A 21,229-nucleotide genomic window follows, 5' to 3' on the forward strand; every position below is an offset into this window, starting at 1 on the left:
AGTGCTGAAAAGTGAACACTTCCCAATTTAAGAGAATTTGATCTAAAAGAGGCCAATTTAAGAGAATTAAAACACACAACCTCTCCACCCCTAAATAGGCTTTCCTAGACAAATTGCCAACCCCAGCAGTCAGAGACATCCCCACCGCATCAGTGACGTAAAAGTACATGACGCTTTTTAACAAAGAATGACACTAAAGCACTCCGAATCCCAAATCTGCCTCTTTTAATTGAATGGCGCTGCCGCCCCGAGTCGCTTAACAGGGACTGCCACTTGCTGAATTCCTCCCGGAGTTGCCGTCTGGGCTGGTCCCGCAGTATGCCGGAGCCGGGCAGCGGGCAGAGATGAACCCAGCCAACCGCACCGACTCCCCGGAGGAGATCATCTTCAGTCCCTTCACCTACAAAGTTCTGGCAGCCATCGCGGGCACCATCGGCGTGACGGGCTTCTGCAACAACCTGCTGATGTTGGTCCTCTACTGCAAATTCAAGAGGCTCAAGACCCCCACCGGTCTGCTGCTGACTAACATCAGCTTCGCTGACTTGCTGCTGTCCCTCTTCGGAATTACCTTCACCTTCGTCTCCTGCCTGAAAGGACGGTGGATCTGGGGCTCCACGGCTTGTGTCTGGGACGGTTTCACTAATAATCTGTTTGGTGAGTGAAATTCCAAAAAAAAAATTTGATCACCCTCTGGGTGTTATAAGGAGGTCCTATCATTTCTTCCCCCACCCCCCCACCTGTCTTAAGGTTATTTTCACGAAGGGTGATACAATAAATAAGTTCTTTAATTGAGAAGATGTCCTTCCCCCAGAATGATTCAGGAAGAAATGCGAAATAATAGCTGGAAAAAGCCAGGCACTACCTTGGGTGGGGAAGAAAAACTGAGAAGTAAATTCTCAATTTTTTTTATTCCTCCCACATAATGGTTAGCACTGCTGCCTCACAGCGCCAGGGACCAGGGTTCAATTCCCAGCTTGGGTCACTCCTCTGTATGGAGTTTACACATTCTCCCTGTGTGTGTGTGTGTGTTTCCTCTGGGTGTTCCAGTTTCCTTCCATAGTCCAAAAGATGTGCTGGTCAGGTGCGCTGGCGGTGCTAAATTCTTCCTCGGTGTACCCGAGCAGGTGCTATAGTGTGGTGACTAGGGGACTTTCAAAGTAACTTCTTGCAGTGTTAATGTAAGCCTACTTGTGACACTAATAAAGAACCTAAACTAAACTATTGCCCTGAGCAGCCTTTCTGAATAGGTCACAAGAGATGGGATATTGGGTGGGGGGGTCATACTGCCAGCTCACCTGATCGTTCACTCCCTATTTCGGTTCAAACCAAGATTACATAATACCATTCAGCCCATTGAGTCCATGCTAGATTTTAGATTTCTTAATGTGTTTAAAAAAAAAGTCAAAATGAGCTATTATACAAAGTCTTTTCTGCAGTAAGAAAGCCTTGATTGTGCAAAAGTAGAAGCAGACTATGCAGTTTTTTGTGATTGAGACATATTTGATTTTATTATTGTCACATACATTAACACAGAAGTATTGTTTCTTTTGTGCTATACAGAAAAAGCATACCATTCATAGAGAAGGAAAGGAGAGAGTGCAGAATATAGTATTACATTCATAGCTACGGTGTAGAGAAAGATCATCTTAATGCAAGGTAGGTCCAGTCAAAAGTCTGACAGCAGGGAAGAAACTGTTCTTGAGTCGGTTGGTACATGACCTCAGACTTTTGTATCTTTTTTCCAATGGACAAAAGTGGGAGAGAGAATGTCTGGGGTGCGTGGGGTTCTTAATTATGTTGGTTGCTTCACCGAGGCAGTGGGAAGTGTAGACAAAATCAATGGATGGGAAGCTAGTTTGCAAGATGGATTGGGCTACATTCATGACCTTTTGTAGTTCCTTGCAGTCTTGGGCAGAGCAGGAACCATACCAAGCTGTGATACAACCAGAAAGAATGCTTTCTATGGTGCATCAGTAAATGTTGGTGAGAGTCGTAGCTGACATGTCAAATTTCCTTAGTTTTCAGAGAAAGTAGAGGCATTAGTGGGCTTTCCCAACTATAGGACAAGTTGTTGGTGATTTGGACACCTAAATATGAAGCTCGTGACTTTCTACTTCAGCTCCATTGATATAAACAGGGATATGTTTTCCTTTCTACTTCCTGAAGTAGATGACAATCTCCTTTTTGTTGACATTGAGGGAGAGATTATTGCTCACCAGATTTTAAATCTCCTGTACTCTGTCTCCTCATTGTCTGAGATCTGACCCACTACAGTGGTGTCGTCAGCAAACTTGTAAATCGAATTGGAGGGGAATTTGGCTGCACAGTTGTAGGTGTACAGTATAGGAGGGGGCTGAGAACACAGGCTTGTGGGGCACCAGTGTTGAGGATGATCATGGAGGAGGTGTTCTTGCCTATCCCTACTCCTGTGGTCTGAATTAGGAAGTTCAGAATCCAGTCACAGGGAGGAGCTGAGGTCCAAGCCATGGAGTTTGGAGATGAGTTTGTGGGAATAATGGCATTGAAGGCTGAACTATAGTCAATAAATGGGAGTCTGACATGGGTGTCCTTGTTGTCTAAGTGATCCAGGGTTGAGTGCAGGTCCAGTGCATATTTCAATAGGAAGGAAGAGTGGTTGAGCTTGCTTGGAAAGAGAGATGATTGCTACTGTCACTAATCCCCACTTTCCTGATCTTCCATTGGATGTTGCTATTCTTCATCCCAATGCATAATGAAGCCAGTGGAAATGTTTAGAAGCTTTTAATGTCTCAGGGGTTTACAATGACATCTCTCTCCACTGACCTGCCGAGTATCTACCCAGCTCCTTTCTGTGGGGTAAGGTGTGGCATTGTGCACTGGTCTCACTGGGCATATCTTATGGGAGTCATCCATCCTTCTTCAAAGAGCCCAGGCCATGTTTAATTGATCCCCAGGTACAAAAAGCATGCACCTTTCTTTGGAAGCCCAACAACTTAATGTTTGGGATATGGTATTTCTTGATGGAATTGTGCACATTCCACACTAAATGAAATAACAGCTGTTCTTGGTAGTCTGTGCGGGTCATACGCAATACATTTGGTCATTGCGTGTATGTAGAAAATACAGTGCAGTAGGGGAAAAAGAAACTGGGCTGTTGGTGGTGGTGATTGCAGACTAAAGGCCATTGCATGCTCAAAAGAGCATTTAGCTACTTCCTCGTTGGATCAGAAACCAGCTGACTCCTGTAGACACCAAGCAAGAACCAGGTCAGATACAATAAGTAAGAGGAAAGTAATCTCAAAGTGAGAATCGAATGGCAGTTAACCTTCAAGGGAACATAAAAATCTTTTGCTGACAAGACTAAGAAGTGAGGCAGGTTCTATTCAGGACAATGATTATATGTTAGAGGTGCAAGGCTAGAAAATAATGTTTACTGAGGAAGTGAAAGCTGGCAAAATATTAGTGGAAAGAAAGATGATAGAGGTAATGGTATGGTTGAAAGCTGAAGCAAGATGGCCAGGATAGGCTGTACTTGACTGGTGATACCATCCAGTCCAAATGCTTGTGTTGCAGGTTGCTAAGGGCAGTGGGAGATGGGATTGCCATGATCTGCCGATCTTCCCTTCATATTGGGGAGTTATCAGAGGATTTGAATGACAAATGTCGAACCCTTGTTTGAGAGAGGGTCCAAGGAAAGTCCTACTGAAAGACAAGCCAGTCAGTTAAATGACGTTGGGTGGGCAAAGATCTGAAAAATAATAAATGGAGACAACATTAGCATGCTTTTGGAGAGGTTTGACTTCATTAAGGAGAGCCAGTACGTATTTAGAAACTCTGGAATATTTGGCTGTTCTAATTGACTGCATTCTCCAAAAAGTATTCAATGCCATCAGTATGGATTTGAAGATCACGTTTGAGAGCAAACCGTAAAAGATTCAATGAGAAATCTGAGCCTCGTGGATCATTGTCAGCTGGGTAAAGAAGTTAGGTTAGGGACAGAAAAGTGAGTTGTGGTGAATAGTACTTTTGAGAGACTGGAGGAAGGTAGATGGAGGTATTTCCCCAGACCACTTTTTTGATTATATAAAATGATTTGGATATTTGAACATCCCAACATCAGTTTTGCTGATGATACTGGAGATGGAGGGTACCAGGATGATATTAATCCACAACAACAGGACATAGTGACTGGGCAGAAACGTGGTAGGTTCAATTTGAAGTGTGAGGTGATTTTTGGCAGAAAAGTAGGGAGACAATATAGACTTAATGAAACTGTTCTAAGGAGTTTACAGGGATGAAGGGTATTATGGATCAGGTCAGAAACTCAAACGTTTTGAAGCCTGTCTGAATCACAAGTTTTTTTGCTTTTTGAATTTGGCTAGGATAAACACAATATGGGTCAGTTCGGGTATGATTCAAGTGACCCACTAGGGAACATGTCTCTCACAAGCTTATTTAAGAATATAGTTAACATGTACAGCAAGAACTTTTATCAATTACAAAGAAAACACTGCTATAATGTATAACTCAATGAAATCTGTAATGTGTTACAATTGAAACAAAAAACCTTCTCATAGGCTTACAGACTATTGCTCACATGATGATGGAAATTTGAGTCCCATTGCTGAAGTCTGCAATTCTCTAGATTCTCAGTTGGAAGACATGACAGCTTCCCAAAGCACCAGAGACTCTAGTCCAGCCTCCAAAGACAACAAATTTTCATCTTCTGGAAACCAACAGAGAGAGGGGAAAACACTTCTCTTTAGCTTGCTTTCCCTTCTAAAACCCAACTCTACTTTGCAGCTCCAAAGTTAAAATTGGAAATCAACCCTTGTCATCTGAGTGGTGGATGCTTGGAATGTGCTGCCAGAAGAGGTGGTGGAAGCAGACATATTAGCAAAAGTTAAGAGGCATCTGGATGGGTATGTGAATAGACAGGGAATAGAGGGATATGGACTGAGTAAGGGCAGAAGGTTTATTTTTAGTTGGGGCATCATGTGGCACAGGCTTGGAGGGCTGAATGGCCTGTTCCTGTGCTGTACTTTTCTGTTCTTTGACCTGCCCATAGTTTTTTTTCCTCCTTCCCAACAATGACATCACCTAAGGCTGTGAACATGATTTTAAACAAATCTCTTAAAGGTACACTAACATCACAAGGGACCTGGTATACATATGAGTAGACCCTTTTGAAGATGGCTTGGCATGTTGACTGAGTAATTACCAAACAGGATTCCATAAATTGAGTTTTTGTATACATAAGCAGGCAAGTTCTGTGTAACTTGAGCTTTATGATGTCCTAATCTGTTCAACAGATGTTAGGAAGGACAGCAGATTTAATGATGACCAGATGCAATGCATTCAGTAAAGGAGTAAGGGTTTTCTATTTATTTCGCCTTCCACCTCTTATCTTCTGCATGCCTCTCTCCACATTGAAATCACACTCGGAGAATAAAGCCACAAGATTTCACCTTTTTTTTAAAACAAACAAAATAAACTCTCCACTAAATTCAGAAAGGTAAAATACCCCACAATATCTTATACTCTTAACACTCAGAATTAATGAGGCAAATGTGAATTAAGAATCAAAGTGTGGTCAAATGCAGCATACTACACTAAATTGCAGATTTGACCAAGACAGGTCCCCTTCAGCAACCCACCAAGATACAAACAATACAGCACAGGAAACAGGCCCTTCAGCCCTCCAAGCATGCGCTGCTCCTGCTTCCAACTAGACTATTCATTTGTATCCCTCTGTTCCCAGACTGTTCATGTGGCTATCCAGATAAGTCTTGAATGATCCCAGTGTGTCTGCTTCTACCACCAAGATGTCAGTGACCACTATGAATTTTAATATCATGTTAACTTTGTCTCTCTCAGGAGAGATTTCCACTCTATTGTTGAAAATCTGGCATCTGAATTCCTTTCCCAAAAGAGAAAATGGTGGAAAATCTCAACAGGTCTGGTAGCATCTGTAAGGAGAGAAACAAGCTGGCGTTTCAAGTCCAGATGACCCTTTGTCAAAGCTTTCCCCTCCTTGCAGATGCTGCCAGACCTGCTGAGATTTTCCACCATTTTCTCTTTTGGTTTCAGATTCCAACATCCACAGTAATTTACTTTTATCTGAATTCCTTCCTAGCTGGACTGCCTCAGTGACTGCTCAATCTCTCCTCCTGAGACTGTTTCACAAAGCTGCACTCCTGCCTCAAATTACTGGCACATTTACACCTCTTTTGCAAATGACTAAATTAGCTAAGCTGGCATTGTCCTTGGGTTCCTCCAGACTCGCCAGTTATACCAAGCTATAAAGGGTTCCCAAGGCTTTTGAGTTCTATCTCCATTGAATCAGTGATTTTCAGCTGCCTTCTCAGTCCTAACTCATTGAAGGCCTGGGAACTGTTCAATGAGCCCTAGCTACGTGGAACCTTCCAACAACAGTACCTCTTTTTGGTATGCAGCTCTTCCCTGCTGCAGAAAACTTGTCAATTGGAACCATAACACCACTTTAAGCTCAACCAAGTAAATGATGATTGTAACCTTTTAAGGTTCCCAAAACTAAAGTGTTTCTCAGGATTGCACTTGCAGGGTGAATTTTCTCACCTGCCGTGGGAATCGTAGGAAGTGAGGGGTGGCCTGGGATGGGACTTCCCCAGTTTTGGGGTGAGCATGTCTGGAAAATCCTGCCCACGATAGAGCTCATGTGCCCAGCTGAGTGAGCCCACCAGCTGTTTTCCAGCTTCATATCTTCCTCTCTCAAACATTGGTAACCTTCTGAACTGACATTTTCTTTTGTGTTCTGGCAATCTATGAAGCCCAGAACTTTAATTACCTTCTCAACAATTTTCCCAAAACTAAATGTGACTCAAATTTTAGCATAATGTGAATTAGATATTTGTCTTGGTGTATTGTAGCTTAAAGCGATTGTAAACTTTATTTTAATAACTATTCCACATAAAATCAATATCAGTCTTTTAAATGTTAATTTGCTTCTAGTGTTGCAACTAGAATTTACAATTGCCTGCCCAGCATTAAAATGTTGAGCTGAAATATTCTCTGGCTCAATTTCAGTAAATTTATGTTCCTGGCAGTACCCATATGCCCCTAGCCTTAAACTACATCAATTTTCCTAGCTGCAAACTAAGTCAAACTTTTATAAACTTCTCAGCTGAGCTGACTTTCCTCACCACTTAATTCTGATAGGGTTACATTTCTCTCCCTTTCCCCCACCCCAAACTCATAATGTTGCCTGCTCTGCATCTGTCTTAGTGAAATGTAAACTAACCACAAGAAATAGAAACAGGAATATTCCTTTTAACGTTTTGTATGTTTCAATGGGCTTGGCTCTCAATTCCAGAGGATACAAATCTAATATACTCAGCCTCTTATCAGACAACCCCTTCAACCTAGGTGTCAATTGAGTGTGATCCTTCACCATACTGCCTCCAATGCAAGTATATCCTTGTTTTAATCTGGACGCTAAACTAGGATTTTGACACGTGATCTTGGGTTTGAATTCAATTTTCCTGCCTGCCATAATCCCTTAATGATCCATAACCATCGATCACCCTCTGTGGTAAAGAAATCCAAAGATTCAGAACCCTTTTGAGTGAAGTAACTTCCCCTCACAGTCTTAAATGATCAGCCCCTTACCCTGAGACTCATCCATCCACAAATTTTTAATTCCCTGATCAATGGAAATAATCTGTTACTGACAACCCTATTAAATCCCTTTGAACATTTCTATGTTTCAATAAGATTGCGCCTCTTAATTCCAGGGGATATAAGCCCAATTTACTCAGCCTCTCATCATAAGACAACCCCTTCAACCCAGGTGCCAACTGAGTGAATCTTCGCCATAATGTCTCCAGTGCAAGTATATTCTCTTTTAATGCGGAGACTAAACTATAGGATTTCCCCAGTAACTTCATTGCAGTGTTCATATATGCTTATTTGTGACATTAATAAATAAACTTTAAACTACACGTTAATCCAAACGTAGTACTCCAGATGTAGTCAGAGATTTACAGCATGGAAACAAGCCCTTTGGCCCAACTTGTCCATGCTGCCCTTTGTTTTTTAAAACACATAGGCTATTCCTCCAGACCCATTGTACCCATGTAACTATCTAAATGCTTTTAAAAGACAAAATTGTACCTGCCTCTACCACTACCTCTGGCTTGTTCCAGACACTTATCACCCTCTGTAAAATAACTGCCCCTCTGGACACTTTTGTATTTCTCCCCTCACCTAAAACCTATGCCCTCTAGTTTTAGACTCCCTCACCTTTGGGAAAAGATATTGACTATCTCGCTGATATATGCCCCTCATTATTTCATAGACCTCTAAATAAGATCATCCCTCAGCTTCCTACACTCCAGAGGAAAAAAGTCCCAGTCTATTTCGCCTCTCCTTATAGCTCAATCCATCAAGTCCCGGAAGCACCCTATAAATCTCTTCTACGCTCTTTCTAGTTTAATAATCCCCTTTCTATAATAGTGACCAGAATCTCTCTGTATTCCAAGTGTAGCCTTACCAATGTCTTGTACAGCTTCAAGATGTCCCAACTCCTGTAGTCAATGTTCTGACTAATGAAACCAAGCATGTCGAATGCAGCATTCGCCACTCTGTCCACCTGTAACTCCTCTTCCAAGGAGCTATGAACATGTATCCCTAGATCTTTGTTCTGTAACTCTCCCCAACGCCCTACTGTTAACTGAGCAAGTCCTGCCCTGGTTCAATTTACCAAAATGCATCACTTTGCATTTGTCTAAATTAAACCCCATCTGCCATTTGTCAGCTCAGTGGCCCAATTGATCAAGATCCCATTGCAGTTGAAGATAACTTCCTCCACCATGCCCCCAATCTTGGTGTCACCTGCAAACTTACTAACCATGCCTCCTATATTCTCATCCAAATCATTGATATAAATGACAAATAACAGTGGCTCTGGCACTGATCCCTGAGGCACACTGGTCACAGGCCTCCAGTTTGAAAAACAACTCTCTACAACCACCTCTGGCTTCTGGGAAGAAGCCAATTTTGTATCCATTTAGCTACCTCACCCTTGATCCTGTGAGATTTAACCTTGTGCAACAACCTACCATGTGGTGCCTTGTCAAAGGCCTTGCTAAAGTCCAAGTAGACAACATCAACTGCACTACCCTCATGTACCTTCTTAGTTGCCCCTTCAAAAAACTCATTAAACTTGAGACATGATTTTCCACTCTGACATGCTGATTGTCCCTCATCAATCCTTGCATCTCTAAATGCCTGTAGATCCTGTCTCTCAATGCTTTCCAACAATTCACCCACCACAGATGTGGGGCTCACTGGCCTGTAGTTCCCAGGCTTTTGCCTGCAGCCCTTTTTCAACAAAGGCACAACATTTGCCACTCTCCAATCTTCAAGCACCTCACCTGTGACTATCAATGAATCAAATATCTTGGCTAGAGGACCCGCAATTTCCTCCCTGGGATATACTTCATCAGGTCCTGGGGAATTATCTACCTTGATGTGCTTTAAGACTTCCAGCACCACCACCTCTGTAATATGTACACTCCTCAAGGCATCACTTTATTTCCCCAAGTTCCCTAACATCCATGCTTTTATCAACATTATGAAAAATATTAATTTTAGGATCTTGCCCTTCTCTTGTGGATCTGCACATAGATGACCTTGTTGATCCTTAAGAGGCCCTACTCTATCCCTTGTTACTCCTTTGCCCTTTATGTATTTGTAGAAGCTCTTTGGATTCTTTGCTTTATCTGCAAAAGCAATCTTGTGCCCCCTTTTTGCTCTCCTGATTTCTTAGTTCTACTCCTACACCCCCTATACTCTTCAAAGGATTCACTTAATCCCAGCTGCCTATGCATGTCATGTGCCTCTTCTCCTTGACTCGGGGTAGAGGCCCTGGCCATTCAGGATTCCTGACTTCTGCCAGCCTTGCCCTTCACTCTAAAAGGAATGTGTTTACCCTGAATCCTGGTTAACACACTTCTGAAAGCATGCCACTTACCAGACATCCCTTTGCCTTGCCAGAGACTCCCCCAATTAACTTTAGAAAGTTCCTGCCTGATATCAAAATTGGCCTTGCCCCAATTAGAATTTTAACTTTTGGGACAGACTATCATTCTCCATAGCTATCTTAAAATAGAATTATGGTCACTGGTCTCAGTGATCCCTCACTAACACTTCTGTCATCTGACTTTCCTTATTTCCCAAGAGGTCAAGTTTTGCCTCCTCTCTAGTCGGGCCATCCACATACTGAATGAGAAATTCCTCCTGAATACACTCATCAAATTTCTCTCCATCCAACTCTCTAATACGGTGGCTGTCCCAGTCAATGTTAGGAAAATTAAAATCTGACTGTTACCACGTTTTTCTTGGAGCTATCTGTAATCTCCTGACACATTTGCTTCTCAATTTCCTGCTGACTGGGGGCCGATAGTAAATCCTATTAGTGATTTTTTTCCCCCTTATTTCTCAGTTCTACCCATATAGCTGAACCTTCAGATATGTGCCCTCAGTACGGCCATGATGCTTTCCCTAATTAAAAAATGCAACCCCCCCCCCCCCCCCCCCCGCCTCCTGTTCTATCTTTCCTATAGCCTCTGTATGCTAGAACATTAAGCTGCCATCCTTGTCCCTCCATTAGCCATGTTTCAGTAATTGCTATAATATCCCAGTCCCATGTACCCATCAATGTCCTGAATTCATCTGCCTTGCCCGTCAGGCCTCTAAATGCAGTTTAATCTGGACTTCCCTTGCTTTCTGTCTTGCTTTTGCCTGATCTGTCTGGTAACAGAATTACTGACATTGCCTTTATTGATGTGCTCTCTTTAACTTCTGTGCTGTCCTCAAACTTCTCTTCTGTCTCCCTACTGCTCTGGATTCCTCCACACACCACCCCCCACCCCCCCCCCCCCCCCCGCCCCCAAGCCAAACTAGCTTAACCCTCCTGAGTGGCTCTAGCAAATTTCCTGCCAGGATGTTCGACCCCCTCCGGTTCAAATGTACCCCATCCCTCTTGAACAGATCGGCGCTTCCCTAGAAAAGATCCCAATGATCCAAGAATCTAACTTCCTGCACCAGTCAGGCATTCATCTGCCTAATCCTCCTATTCCTACTCTCTCTAGCATATGGGACCAATTTTAATCCTGAAATTACTACCTTCAAGATCCTTCACTTTAGTCTTCTGCCTAACTCTGTATATTCACACTTCAGCTTTTCCTACCTATGTCATTGGTGCCAATGTGTACAAGGACCTCTGGCTGCTCACCCTCCCTCCTTAATGTCCTGCAATTGCTCAAATGTCCTTGACCCTGGCACCAGGGAGGCAACACACCATCCTGGAGTTTCGATTGCGGCCACAGAAACGCCTGTTGTGCCTCTAACTAGCAAGGCCCCTATTACTACTGCTTGCTTGCTCTTTGCCTGACCCTGTACCATAGCAGAACCAGCTGTGGTGTCACAGGCCTGGCTGCTGCTACTGATATCTTCCCCTTGTGGGTATGCCGGCGTTGGACTGGCGTAAACACAGTAAAAGGTCTGACAACACCAGGTTTTCGTCCAAACGATTCAGGTCTTGAACAGCAGGTTAGGTGTAAGGATTTGCATTCTAATCAGTAATCTCTAAACTGTCTGTGCTTTATATGCTCTGTCTGAGGCCAGAACTCTCCATTCACCTGACGAAGAGGGAAACCTCGAAAGCTTGAGTCTATTATCAAATAAATCGTTTGGACTAAAACCTGGTGTTGTCAGACTTTTTACTGTATCTTCCCCTTGACAGGCTATCCCCCAAAATGGTATACCTACCTGCCTGCCTCTCCTGGTGGTCATCCATCTACCTGTCTGAACCTGTGGTGTGACAACCTCCCTGTAACTAGTCTATCACACTATCTGCCTCCTGTACGCACTGCAGTACATCCACCTACTGCTCCAACCGAACAATGTGGTTTGTGAGGAGCTGCAACTAGACACTCCCTGCAGACAAAGTTGTCGGGGAGAATAGATTGCTTCCTGTTCTCTTTTTAAGAACATGGAGACAGTGTTTGGGATGTGAAAAGCTGAACTACACTGGTCAGTCTGGAAGACTAAAATGCCAAATTCAATCCTTCCAGATTCAACATAAATTTGCTGTCCATTTCTGTATTTTTTGAACTCTTATCAGCACCAAAGTGTAAGTTACAGTTGCGCTCCTGGACATAACCTTTCTCATGAACAGAAAAAAGAAAAAAAATAGTTCTGAACTTTAAATGCCATTAATTTGAAATACTTTTTTTAATAAAACAAGATTGGCAATGATGATCTATTATTTCCTTTTTTGTTCATTCATTTTCTGTCTTCCTCTTTCAAGGACTCCCCTACATTTTAGCTCAGCTGGGTTTACACCTGAAATGTTAAACTATCCCTTTGTAGATGCTGGTGAATTTATGAACATTTCCAGAATTTTGCTTCCAACATACTCTGGAGTAGTTTAAGTACATATGCATGCTGGTTCTTACAGTAAGTCAAACTATAAAAATCCTACCTGTTTTTATTTTTCTAACTTTGTATTGTAGTAACTTTGTCTTGACAATTTTTTCCATATAATGCATTTCTTGCTGTTTAAAAGCAGTGGGAGTGCAGAGCTAAATTGGACACAGACAGCAACTGGACTAATGCATCCTCTAGTGGTGGACTACATTTTTCCTTTTACATATGAACAGATTTAACAGAAAAGGAACTTGGAATCAAATAAGTTCCTCTGAGCTGCTCTCCCTCCAGTCTTATAACTTGGACATAAGTAACTCCTTTTCACTTGTTGCTGCCTCTGTTCTCGGTGTAACAAGTTACTAGCTAATGTACGAGGCAGGTTTTTTTTTCACAGTAGTGAGTGCTGGAACTCGCTGCCGGGGGAGATAGTGGAAGTGGATATGGTAGTGACTTTTAAGGGGCGTCTTGACAAATACATGAATAGGATGAGAATAGAAGGATATTCCCCCTGGAAGGATAGGGGGTTTTAGTTAAGTCAGGCAGCATGGTCGGTGCAGGCAAAGGAGGGCTGAAGGGCCTGTTCCTGTTCTTAGTCACTTCTAAAAAAATTAGAACAATGGGGTGGGGGAGCAAGAGAAGAGGGGTCTCCTTCTCTTCCTGCACCAACTGAGCTGATTGTGATATGATGTGAAGTCATCATGCATAAATATTAACTCAAAGAAAATATTACCTGACACAGCAACCTGTACAATCTTTTTAAAAGATGTTTCTTCTCCAAAAGTTATCTATGTGGCCTTGCCAGCATTTATTGCTCTTGCCTTGAGAACGTGGCAGGTCATGGATGTGAGCTGCTCAGCATTGTACCAACAGTACTCACAATGACGTGGGCAGTCCAGATCCAGCAACTCTTGAAAGTAAACTGATTTTTATTAGTTTTGGAATTCTAAGTCAGCGAATTTTCACACTTGATTTATGATGTCAAACAAAAAGGCCTCATTAAGGGGTTGCATTTTTTTTCTCCAAAAGGCCTTTTTTTCTTGTCCCACTAAGAAAAAGCAATGCTTGTTTTCCAGAAACTATAAACACCCACTGAAAGCTTGGGGGCGGTGGGGGAGTATAATTTGGATGACTAGAGGGAAGAATCTCTTTTGCATTACCATGGAGGGAGGAGTAAGATTTACAACACCCATTCAAAATCATTGAACTGACAATTTTCACTCAGGGTAGCGGGTGAGTGGAATCGGCTGCTGTCAGTGGTGGTGGAGGTGAACTCGTTGGGGTCTTGAGAGACTTCTGGATAAGTACATGAGATTTAATGGGATTGAGGGTTATAGATATAGGCGTAGTAGATAGGGATATGATCAGTGCAACTTGTGGGCTGAAGGGCCTGTTTGTGCTGTAGTTTTCTATGTTCTAATGCAAAAGAGGCTATTTGGCACCTCAAGTCTGCACTGACAACAATCCTACCCAGGCCCTATCCCTGTAACCCCACTCAGCTAATCCCTCTAACCTATGCATCCTAGGACATTAAGGGGCAATGTAGCGTGGCCAATGCATCTAACCTGCACATCTTTGGACTGTGGGAGGAAACAGGAGCACTCTGAGGAAACCCATACAAACTCCACATAGACAGTGACCCAAGCCAGGAATTGAACCCAGGTCCCTGGAACTGAGGCAGCAGTGCTAAACCACTGTGCCACCCTGAAGTTCTCGATGTATTTGACATAAATTTAGGTTGGGACCGAAACTCCTGCGCCTGTTGAGTTTCAAAAGGAGTGAAATAAGTAGATGTTGGTTGATGTCAGTTTAAAAGTTATGGATAATCTACACTAATTTACTGTATCTGTATGTCACTTAACTTCACAGCAATTTCATCAATGATGACACTGACGGCCATAGCATATGAGCGTTACCTCCGGCTGGTGAGGGAAAAAGCAATGGGCTTTACCTGGGCTTGGCGCATTATCACGTACTTATGGCTTTACTCACTGGCCTGGAGCGGAGCACCATTACTTGGCTGGAACAAATACACTCTGGAGCGACATAGACTGGGCTGCTTAGTGAACTGGGAGTCCAGGAAACCCAGTGATATGTCATTTGTCCTCCTTTTATTCCTGAGCTGCTTGTTTGTTCCTATCGGTTTCATAGCCTTCTGCTATGTAAATATTTTACGGACTATAATGATGGTAGGTAAAACCAGTTACTGCCTTATCTTCAAAGTTTAAATTGTATATAAGGGTGTGTCAAGGTAAACGCTCAGCTGCCTCGGTGTTGGTCAATCTCAGAGGGAAAGTTCAATAATGCCTTCTTCCAGGGTGGGGTGGAAGGAGTCAAATATGCAGTCAAAGGCCTTGACAATACGGGGCCTATGTTGGTACATAGTGACAAGGCAATGACATTTTTAATGAGGATGAGTAATCATTTGCAATATGTCAGTGTAACAAGCTTCATGTCTGTTTACCCTTGTGAAATCCCTTTATCTCGTTCAGGGGTTTAACCTAGAATTATAGGTTGTACACCAGATCAATTGGTTGACCACCCATGATGTACTTAGTCAAACATCAGCATATTGTGCTGCATTTTAGAATGCCTGATCAGCTCTCGTGATGGCTGAGTTGATGTGTTTCTGTGGTAAGATTGAGCCAGATTGGCAGAATTGAGTTTGGTTTTTGTTCATTCCTTTGATAGGCAGCTATTGGGGCATTGGCCTGTAATTAGTCTCTGTATTCCAAAATTGGAAAATTTTAAGCTTCTTAATTTATCATTTGTCTCAAGAAAACCTACATTAACACTGCAATGAAGTTACTATGAAAATCCCCTAGTCACCACATTCTGGTACCTGTTTATAAGAACATAAGAACATAAGAAATAGGAGCAGGAGTAGGCCATCTAGCCCTTCGAGCCTGCCCCGCCATTCAATAAGATCATGGCTGATCTGTCGTGGCTCAGTTCCACTTTCCCGCCCTCTCCCCATAACCCTTAATCCCCTCTCTTATCAAGAACCCATCAACCCGCTTCTTAAAAATATTTAGCGAGGCAGCCTCCACCACTTCAACGGGCAGAGAATTCCAGAGATTCACCACCCTTTGAGTGAAGAAGTTCCTCCTCAACTCCGTTCTAAACCGCCTCCCCTTTATCTTGAGGCTGTGCCCCCTAGTCCTACTGTCTTTTTTGAGCGGGAAGAGTCTCTCCACCTCTATCCTATCCATCCCATTCATCATCTTATACGTCTCAATGAGATCTCCCCTCATTCTTCTAAACTCTAACGAGTACAAGCCTAGTTTATTCAGCCTCTCCTCATAGCTCAACCCCCTCAACTCCGGTATCAGCCTAGTAAACCTCCTCTGCACTCCCTCCAGGGCCAAAATATCCTTGCGCAGGTGCGGCGCCCAAAACTGCACACAGTACTCCAGCTGCGGCCTCACCAATGCCCTATACAGCTGCAGCAAGACCTCCCTACTTTTATATTCAATCCCCCTCGCTATGAAGGCCAGCATCCCCACTGAGGGAGAATTTAGCATGACCCAATGTACCTAACCAGTGCATTTTTCAGACTGGGAGGGGCTGATTGTGGACAAGTCCCCAGGACCGGATGGAATGCATCCGAGGGTTCTGAAAGAAATGGCGGAGGTGATAGTGGATGCCTTGGTTATTTTCCAGATGTCGCTGGACTCCGGGGAAGTGCCGGATGATTGGAAAACGGCTAATGTTACACCATTGTTTAAGAAGGGTGCCAGGCAAAAGGCGGGGAATTATAGGCCGGTTAGTTTAACGTCTGTGGTAGGTAAAATGTTAGAATCCGTCATTAAGAAGGAAATTGCGAGGCATCTTGAAGGGAATTGCTTGATACAGCAGACACAGCATGGTTTCATTAAAGGGAAGTCGTGTCTGACAAATTTACTGGAGTTCTATGAGGATGTGTCTAGGGCGGTGGATAGAGGAGAGCCGGTGGATGTGGTCTTTCTGGATTTTCAGAAGGCGTTTGACAAAGTACCTCACGAGGCTATTGCAGAAAGTCGAGGGACATGGAGTTGGGGGTAGGGTGTTAGCATGGATAGAGGATTGGTTGTCAAATAGGAGGCAGAGTGTGGGGGGTCAACGGGTGCTATTCGGATTGGTGGATGGTGACTAGTGGAGTGCCCCAGGGGTCGGTGCTGGGGCCTCAGCTTTTTACCATTTATATAGATGATCTGGAGGAGGGAACCGAGTGTAGGGTGTCGAAATTTGCTGATGACACCAAGATTGGGGGAACGGCAAATTGTGCGGAGGGTGTGGAGAGTCTGCAGAAGGATCTAGATAGGCTGGGCAAATGGGCCAGGAACTGGCAAATGGAATTTAATGTTGGCAAGTGTGAGGTGGTCCACTTTGGTAGGAAGGACTATTACTTACGGGGCGAAAAACTGCAGCAGGCGACGGTGCAGAGGAACCTCGGGGTCCTTGTGCATGAGTCGCAAAAACCCAGCTTGCAGGTGCAGCAGGTGGTCAGGAAGGCGAATGGGATGCTGGCCTTCATAGCGAGGGGGATTGAATATAAAAGTAGGGAGGTCTTGCTGCAGCTGTATAGGGCATTGGTGAGGCCGCAGCTGGAGTACTGTGTGCAGTTTTGGGCGCCGCACCTGTGCAAAGATATTTTGGCCTTGGAGGGAGTGCAGAGGAGGTTTACTAGGCTGATACCGGAGTTGAGGGGGTTGAGCTATGAGGAGAGGCTGAATAAACTAGGCTTGTACTCGTTAGAGTTTAGAAGAATGAGGGGAGATCTCATTGAGACGTATAAGATGATGAATGGGATGGATAGGATAGAGGTGGAGAGACCTCCCGCTCAAAAAAGACAGTAGGACTAGGGGGCACAGCCTCAAGATAAAGGGGGGGCGGTTTAGAACGGAGTTGAGGAGGAACTTCTTCACTCAAAGGGTGGTGAATCTCTGGAATTCTCTGCCCGTTGAAGTGGTGGAGGCTGCCTCGCTAAATATTTTTAAGACGCGGGTTGATGGGTTTTTGATAAGAGAGGGGATTAAGGGTTATGGGGAGAGGGCGGGAAAGTGGAACTGAGCCACGACAGATCAGCCATGATCTTATTGAATGGCGGGGCAGGCTCGAAGGGCTAGATGGCCTACTCCTGCTCCTATTTCTTATGTTCTTAAACCAGGGCACCTGGAGGAAACTCTCTCAGACATGGTGAGAACATGCAGACTCTGCACACAGTGACCCAAGCCAGGAATCAAACCTGGGTCCCTGGCACTAAGGCAGTAGTATTCACCACTGTGTGTGTGTGTGAAATCAACTTGTCTCCCTGTCCCATTCAAACAGTTGTTTTAAGCCCTGTTTGGATTGTTTGACTTGACTTTTGTGTACTGTCTTGGATCAGGCCTGACATGGTTTTCTGGATGAAGTGGGTAAGGGAGGAATTTGGGTGGGAGCCTATGGAATTAATCAAAAAATGTGTATATTCTTGTGTCCACAGATGGTAGGTCTGAACTATGAATTCAGAGACCTAAATTGAAATCCCATCAGAGTTGGGGAATTTAAATTCAATTGATAAACTTGTAATAAAAAAAATTAGTAATTGTGATGTTTAAATGCTGGATTGCCCTTAAACCATTGGATTCATTAAAAAAAATCTAATTTACTAATATTCTTTTAAGGAAGAATATCTGCTATCTTACCCGGTCTGACATATGTGGGACTCCAGGTCCCCAGTAACATTGACTTTTAACTGTGCCCTCTGAAATAGCCAAAAAAGCCACTCCAAGCAATAAGATTTGCCAATAAATGCCAGTGCTGCCTATGGTTTTTTTGATGTACTAGGAGGTATGGGGCAGGGCTCAGAATAATAAGATGGCAAATTTGTCAAGTTAGTAATTCCAAAGTATAACTACTATGACGTGTCCTGTCTTTGCAGCGTAGAAAGAGTCAAGATCCTCGGAAACTCCGACTTGCCAGGCTGTTAAAGCATGAGAGGAATGTGGCAAAGATGTGTTTCTTCATGATCGTCGTCGTCTTAAGTTGTTGGTTGCCATATGCAATGGTGTCCCTCATGCTGACGTATGGTCACACTAACGTTGTTACCCCCACCGTAACCATTATTCTTTCACTGCTCGCCAAATCAAGCACAGCATATAATTATTTCATTTGTATCTTCATGAGCAGGAAGGTATGTCGGAGGACCTAAACTCAACACTAACTTAAATACATTGCATTCATTTGATTAACTCCATTGTTTGAGGCAGTGACTAACTGTCTATCATACAGATTATGAACATGCCTTCTCTTGCCATTGGACTTTTCCTGTGCTAATGATCTCAACTAGAGTGGCAAAAAATAATTTCAGTGGGCCTTAGCACTTCTGGTTACAAAATTGGAAAGTAAACCGCCCTATTTTGTGTGTTACAAGAATAGGACCCTTGCTCATGTGAATTTGTCTCTTCCTTTCAAAGACATCTCAAACAATCTCAGTTGAGACCAGGCTAGATGCACATAATTAGGCTGCTTTACGTTGCAGGCAGCAAGTGAACATAAAGTAATGGATGTAATAAAATTTTTGACATGATTCAGCGAACTAAGAATGGTGAGAAGTAGTTAAATGGTATTTGAAGGCTCATTTAATTTTATAGCCCAACTTCTGATTTTGATTGACTCTGACTCTGCTTCAATGTTAAGTTTCCCTTATTCACCATACCTTTTTACTTGCCGATGAGTAAACTAAAAGCTGTGTTGCTTGGTTCTTTATGTCCTAGCTAATGGGAGAGCTCTGTTAGTCTACTGACTACTCATCCTAGGTGCCAGCTACCTCTTTCCCTGTGGGCTTGAGCTGCAGCTTTAACAGTTTTGGGGTGAGACAATTGGCTTTCATGCCTTGACCTTCTGAAATTGATTTTCACCTTGACGCTCCACCAACTGCAATCAACTTGGGTTTGGTGAGGTGGAGAAGACAGCTCCGATGAGGATAACATTGGGCACATCTCCAAACTGACTGACCTTCCTGACTAAGCTCACCCATGGCAGTGATGTACCAGACAGATACCCAGTGAGTTGGCAATTTCAGGAGGCAAATTTGAGATCACCCCTCTTTCACCCCCTGCCCAAACACCTTTCACTGAAGAAATTGACTTATTGTTGGGAGTATGTCTGAAACTGGGGACTCATCCAAGTGACTGTTCATGTTTTAAGGCTAAGTAGATGTGATGCACAGCCTCATCTACTAATGTCTGGCCATTGAGTTTTCTGGCAAATAATTAGGAGCAGAAATACATTTTTTTCCCACCCTCCTAGCATTGGACTAATGCCAAGTGTGTGTCTGTCACTTGTGTAAACCCATTAAATCCTGAAGAGTATTAGGGGGGGGGAAAAACAAGATTGTGCTGTTCAGAGAATGTGGAAAGTAGTAATCTGGCTAATAACTTTTTTCTGTGACCCTTTTTACAGTACCGATGGAGCCTAGTGCAATTGTTTTGCTCTCGCCTAATGAAAATTAAGTGGATAGTAAAAGATCGTATTTTTCAAGCCCGAGGTGACCAGCCAAAGTCTAACTTATCCGAAAACGCTATGGAGAGGCCTAAAAAGAAAGTGACTTTTAGTTCATCTTCGATAATATTTATCGTGACCAGTGATGAAACTCAGGATATGGATAGCACTGCTGAACTTGACTCTACCAACCTGAATGTCATCCAAGTGAGACCATTACATTCAGAAAGAGCATAAAGAGAAAATTTAAAAAGTGAATACTGGCATATGTTGCAGGGGAATCTTTTCTCTTTTGTAAGCAGAATGTGTCCTATAAATAACAGTCCCATCACTGGCTACTGTAGTCTCTGGCAGTTGCATCTTGGAAGATGAGCAATGATAAATTATGCACTTTAAAAGATGTAATTTTTCTTAATATTTTCTGTAATATAGTGTCAAACTTTTTCAAATTGAGATGTTAAATGTGGTGTGTGCTCAAGATTTCAACACAATTCCCCCAGATTTGTTCTGTTGGAAAAAGGGAATTTGAAGAAATAATCCACATTTGTGGTATTACCTTGTGAAATAATAGGGAAAGCTGCATTCTAAGCAATAAACCTCATCTAATGTTCTGATAATTCCTCTTTACTATTTCAGAATACTCTAAAATGTGTTTTTTTTTGAGCCAGGAATTTTACTGAATCTACTCTTGCTCCATCATTGTCATTCCAGTGGAAGTAACTTTTAGAAGTGTGATCTTTAAAAGAGAGTTACAGAATGGGTATTGTATGTTCCTCACCTGAGCAGTTTGCACTGGGTATAAATGAAACAAACTGCATTGCACTTCCAGCAATTTTTTTTTCATAGGATTCTCTCTGTACCAAGATGTCAACCAGTGGTGGTGTATAACTTCTGTACAGGACTGAACTCAACAGTGGGTGTGGTTTTGGTTTTGCTTCTCTCTTTCAGTCACTTCCTTCCATGTTTGGTTGATTGAAGAGATTGAGCTCTTCCTTCTCCTTGGGAGAGTTTAACTCACTACAGTCTCAAATTTCTACACCTGGACCTCTATAGAAACTAGAAACAGGAGTAGGTCATTCAGCTCTTAAGTCCACTTTGCCATTCATTTTGATCATGGCAATCAGAAAATTCAATATCCTGATATCCCCCACCCCCTCCAATCCTCTTTAGCCCCAAGAGCTATATCTAATTTCATCTTGAAATTAGACATTTTAACTTCAACTACATTCTGTGATAGTGAATTCCACACATTCATCACCCTCTGGGTCAAGAAATCTCACCTCCTTTCTAAAAGGTTTAGCCCTTATCCTCAAACTGA

The 21,229-nt window shown here is 43.0% G+C and overlaps 1 protein-coding gene across 1 annotated transcript; it reads left to right on the forward strand.

The window, feature by feature from the left end:
- The first annotated feature begins 234 nt into the window (after positions 1–234).
- On the forward strand, positions 235–20,256 carry opn3 (opsin 3). Its single transcript, XM_080199831.1, has 4 exons — positions 235–654; positions 14,317–14,636; positions 18,350–18,601; positions 19,873–20,256. The coding sequence occupies exons 1-4, from the start codon at positions 345–347 to the stop codon at positions 20,146–20,148; spliced, it is 1,158 nt and encodes a 385-aa protein (XP_080055957.1). The 5' UTR covers positions 235–344; the 3' UTR covers positions 20,149–20,256.
- Positions 20,257–21,229: the final 973 nt, after the last annotated feature.

Source organism: Carcharhinus amblyrhynchos, chromosome 12 (genome assembly GCF_965287045.1).
Source record: "Carcharhinus amblyrhynchos chromosome 12, sCarAmb.v2.hapA, whole genome shotgun sequence".
NCBI lineage: Eukaryota > Metazoa > Chordata > Chondrichthyes > Carcharhiniformes > Carcharhinidae > Carcharhinus > Carcharhinus amblyrhynchos.

What these genes read in the sequence shown, in the direction of transcription:
- opn3 (XM_080199831.1), top strand. Translation starts at nt 345, where the DNA reads ATGAACCCAGCCAACCGCACCGACTCCCCGGAGGAGATCATCTTCAGT. An exon ending in TTTTACGGACTATAATGATG is followed by an intron (nt 14,637 to 18,349) that starts GTAGGTAAAACC and finishes CTGTCTTTGCAG; the next exon opens with CGTAGAAAGAGTCAAGATCC. An exon ending in GTATCTTCATGAGCAGGAAG is followed by an intron (nt 18,602 to 19,872) that starts GTATGTCGGAGG and finishes CCCTTTTTACAG; the next exon opens with TACCGATGGAGCCTAGTGCA.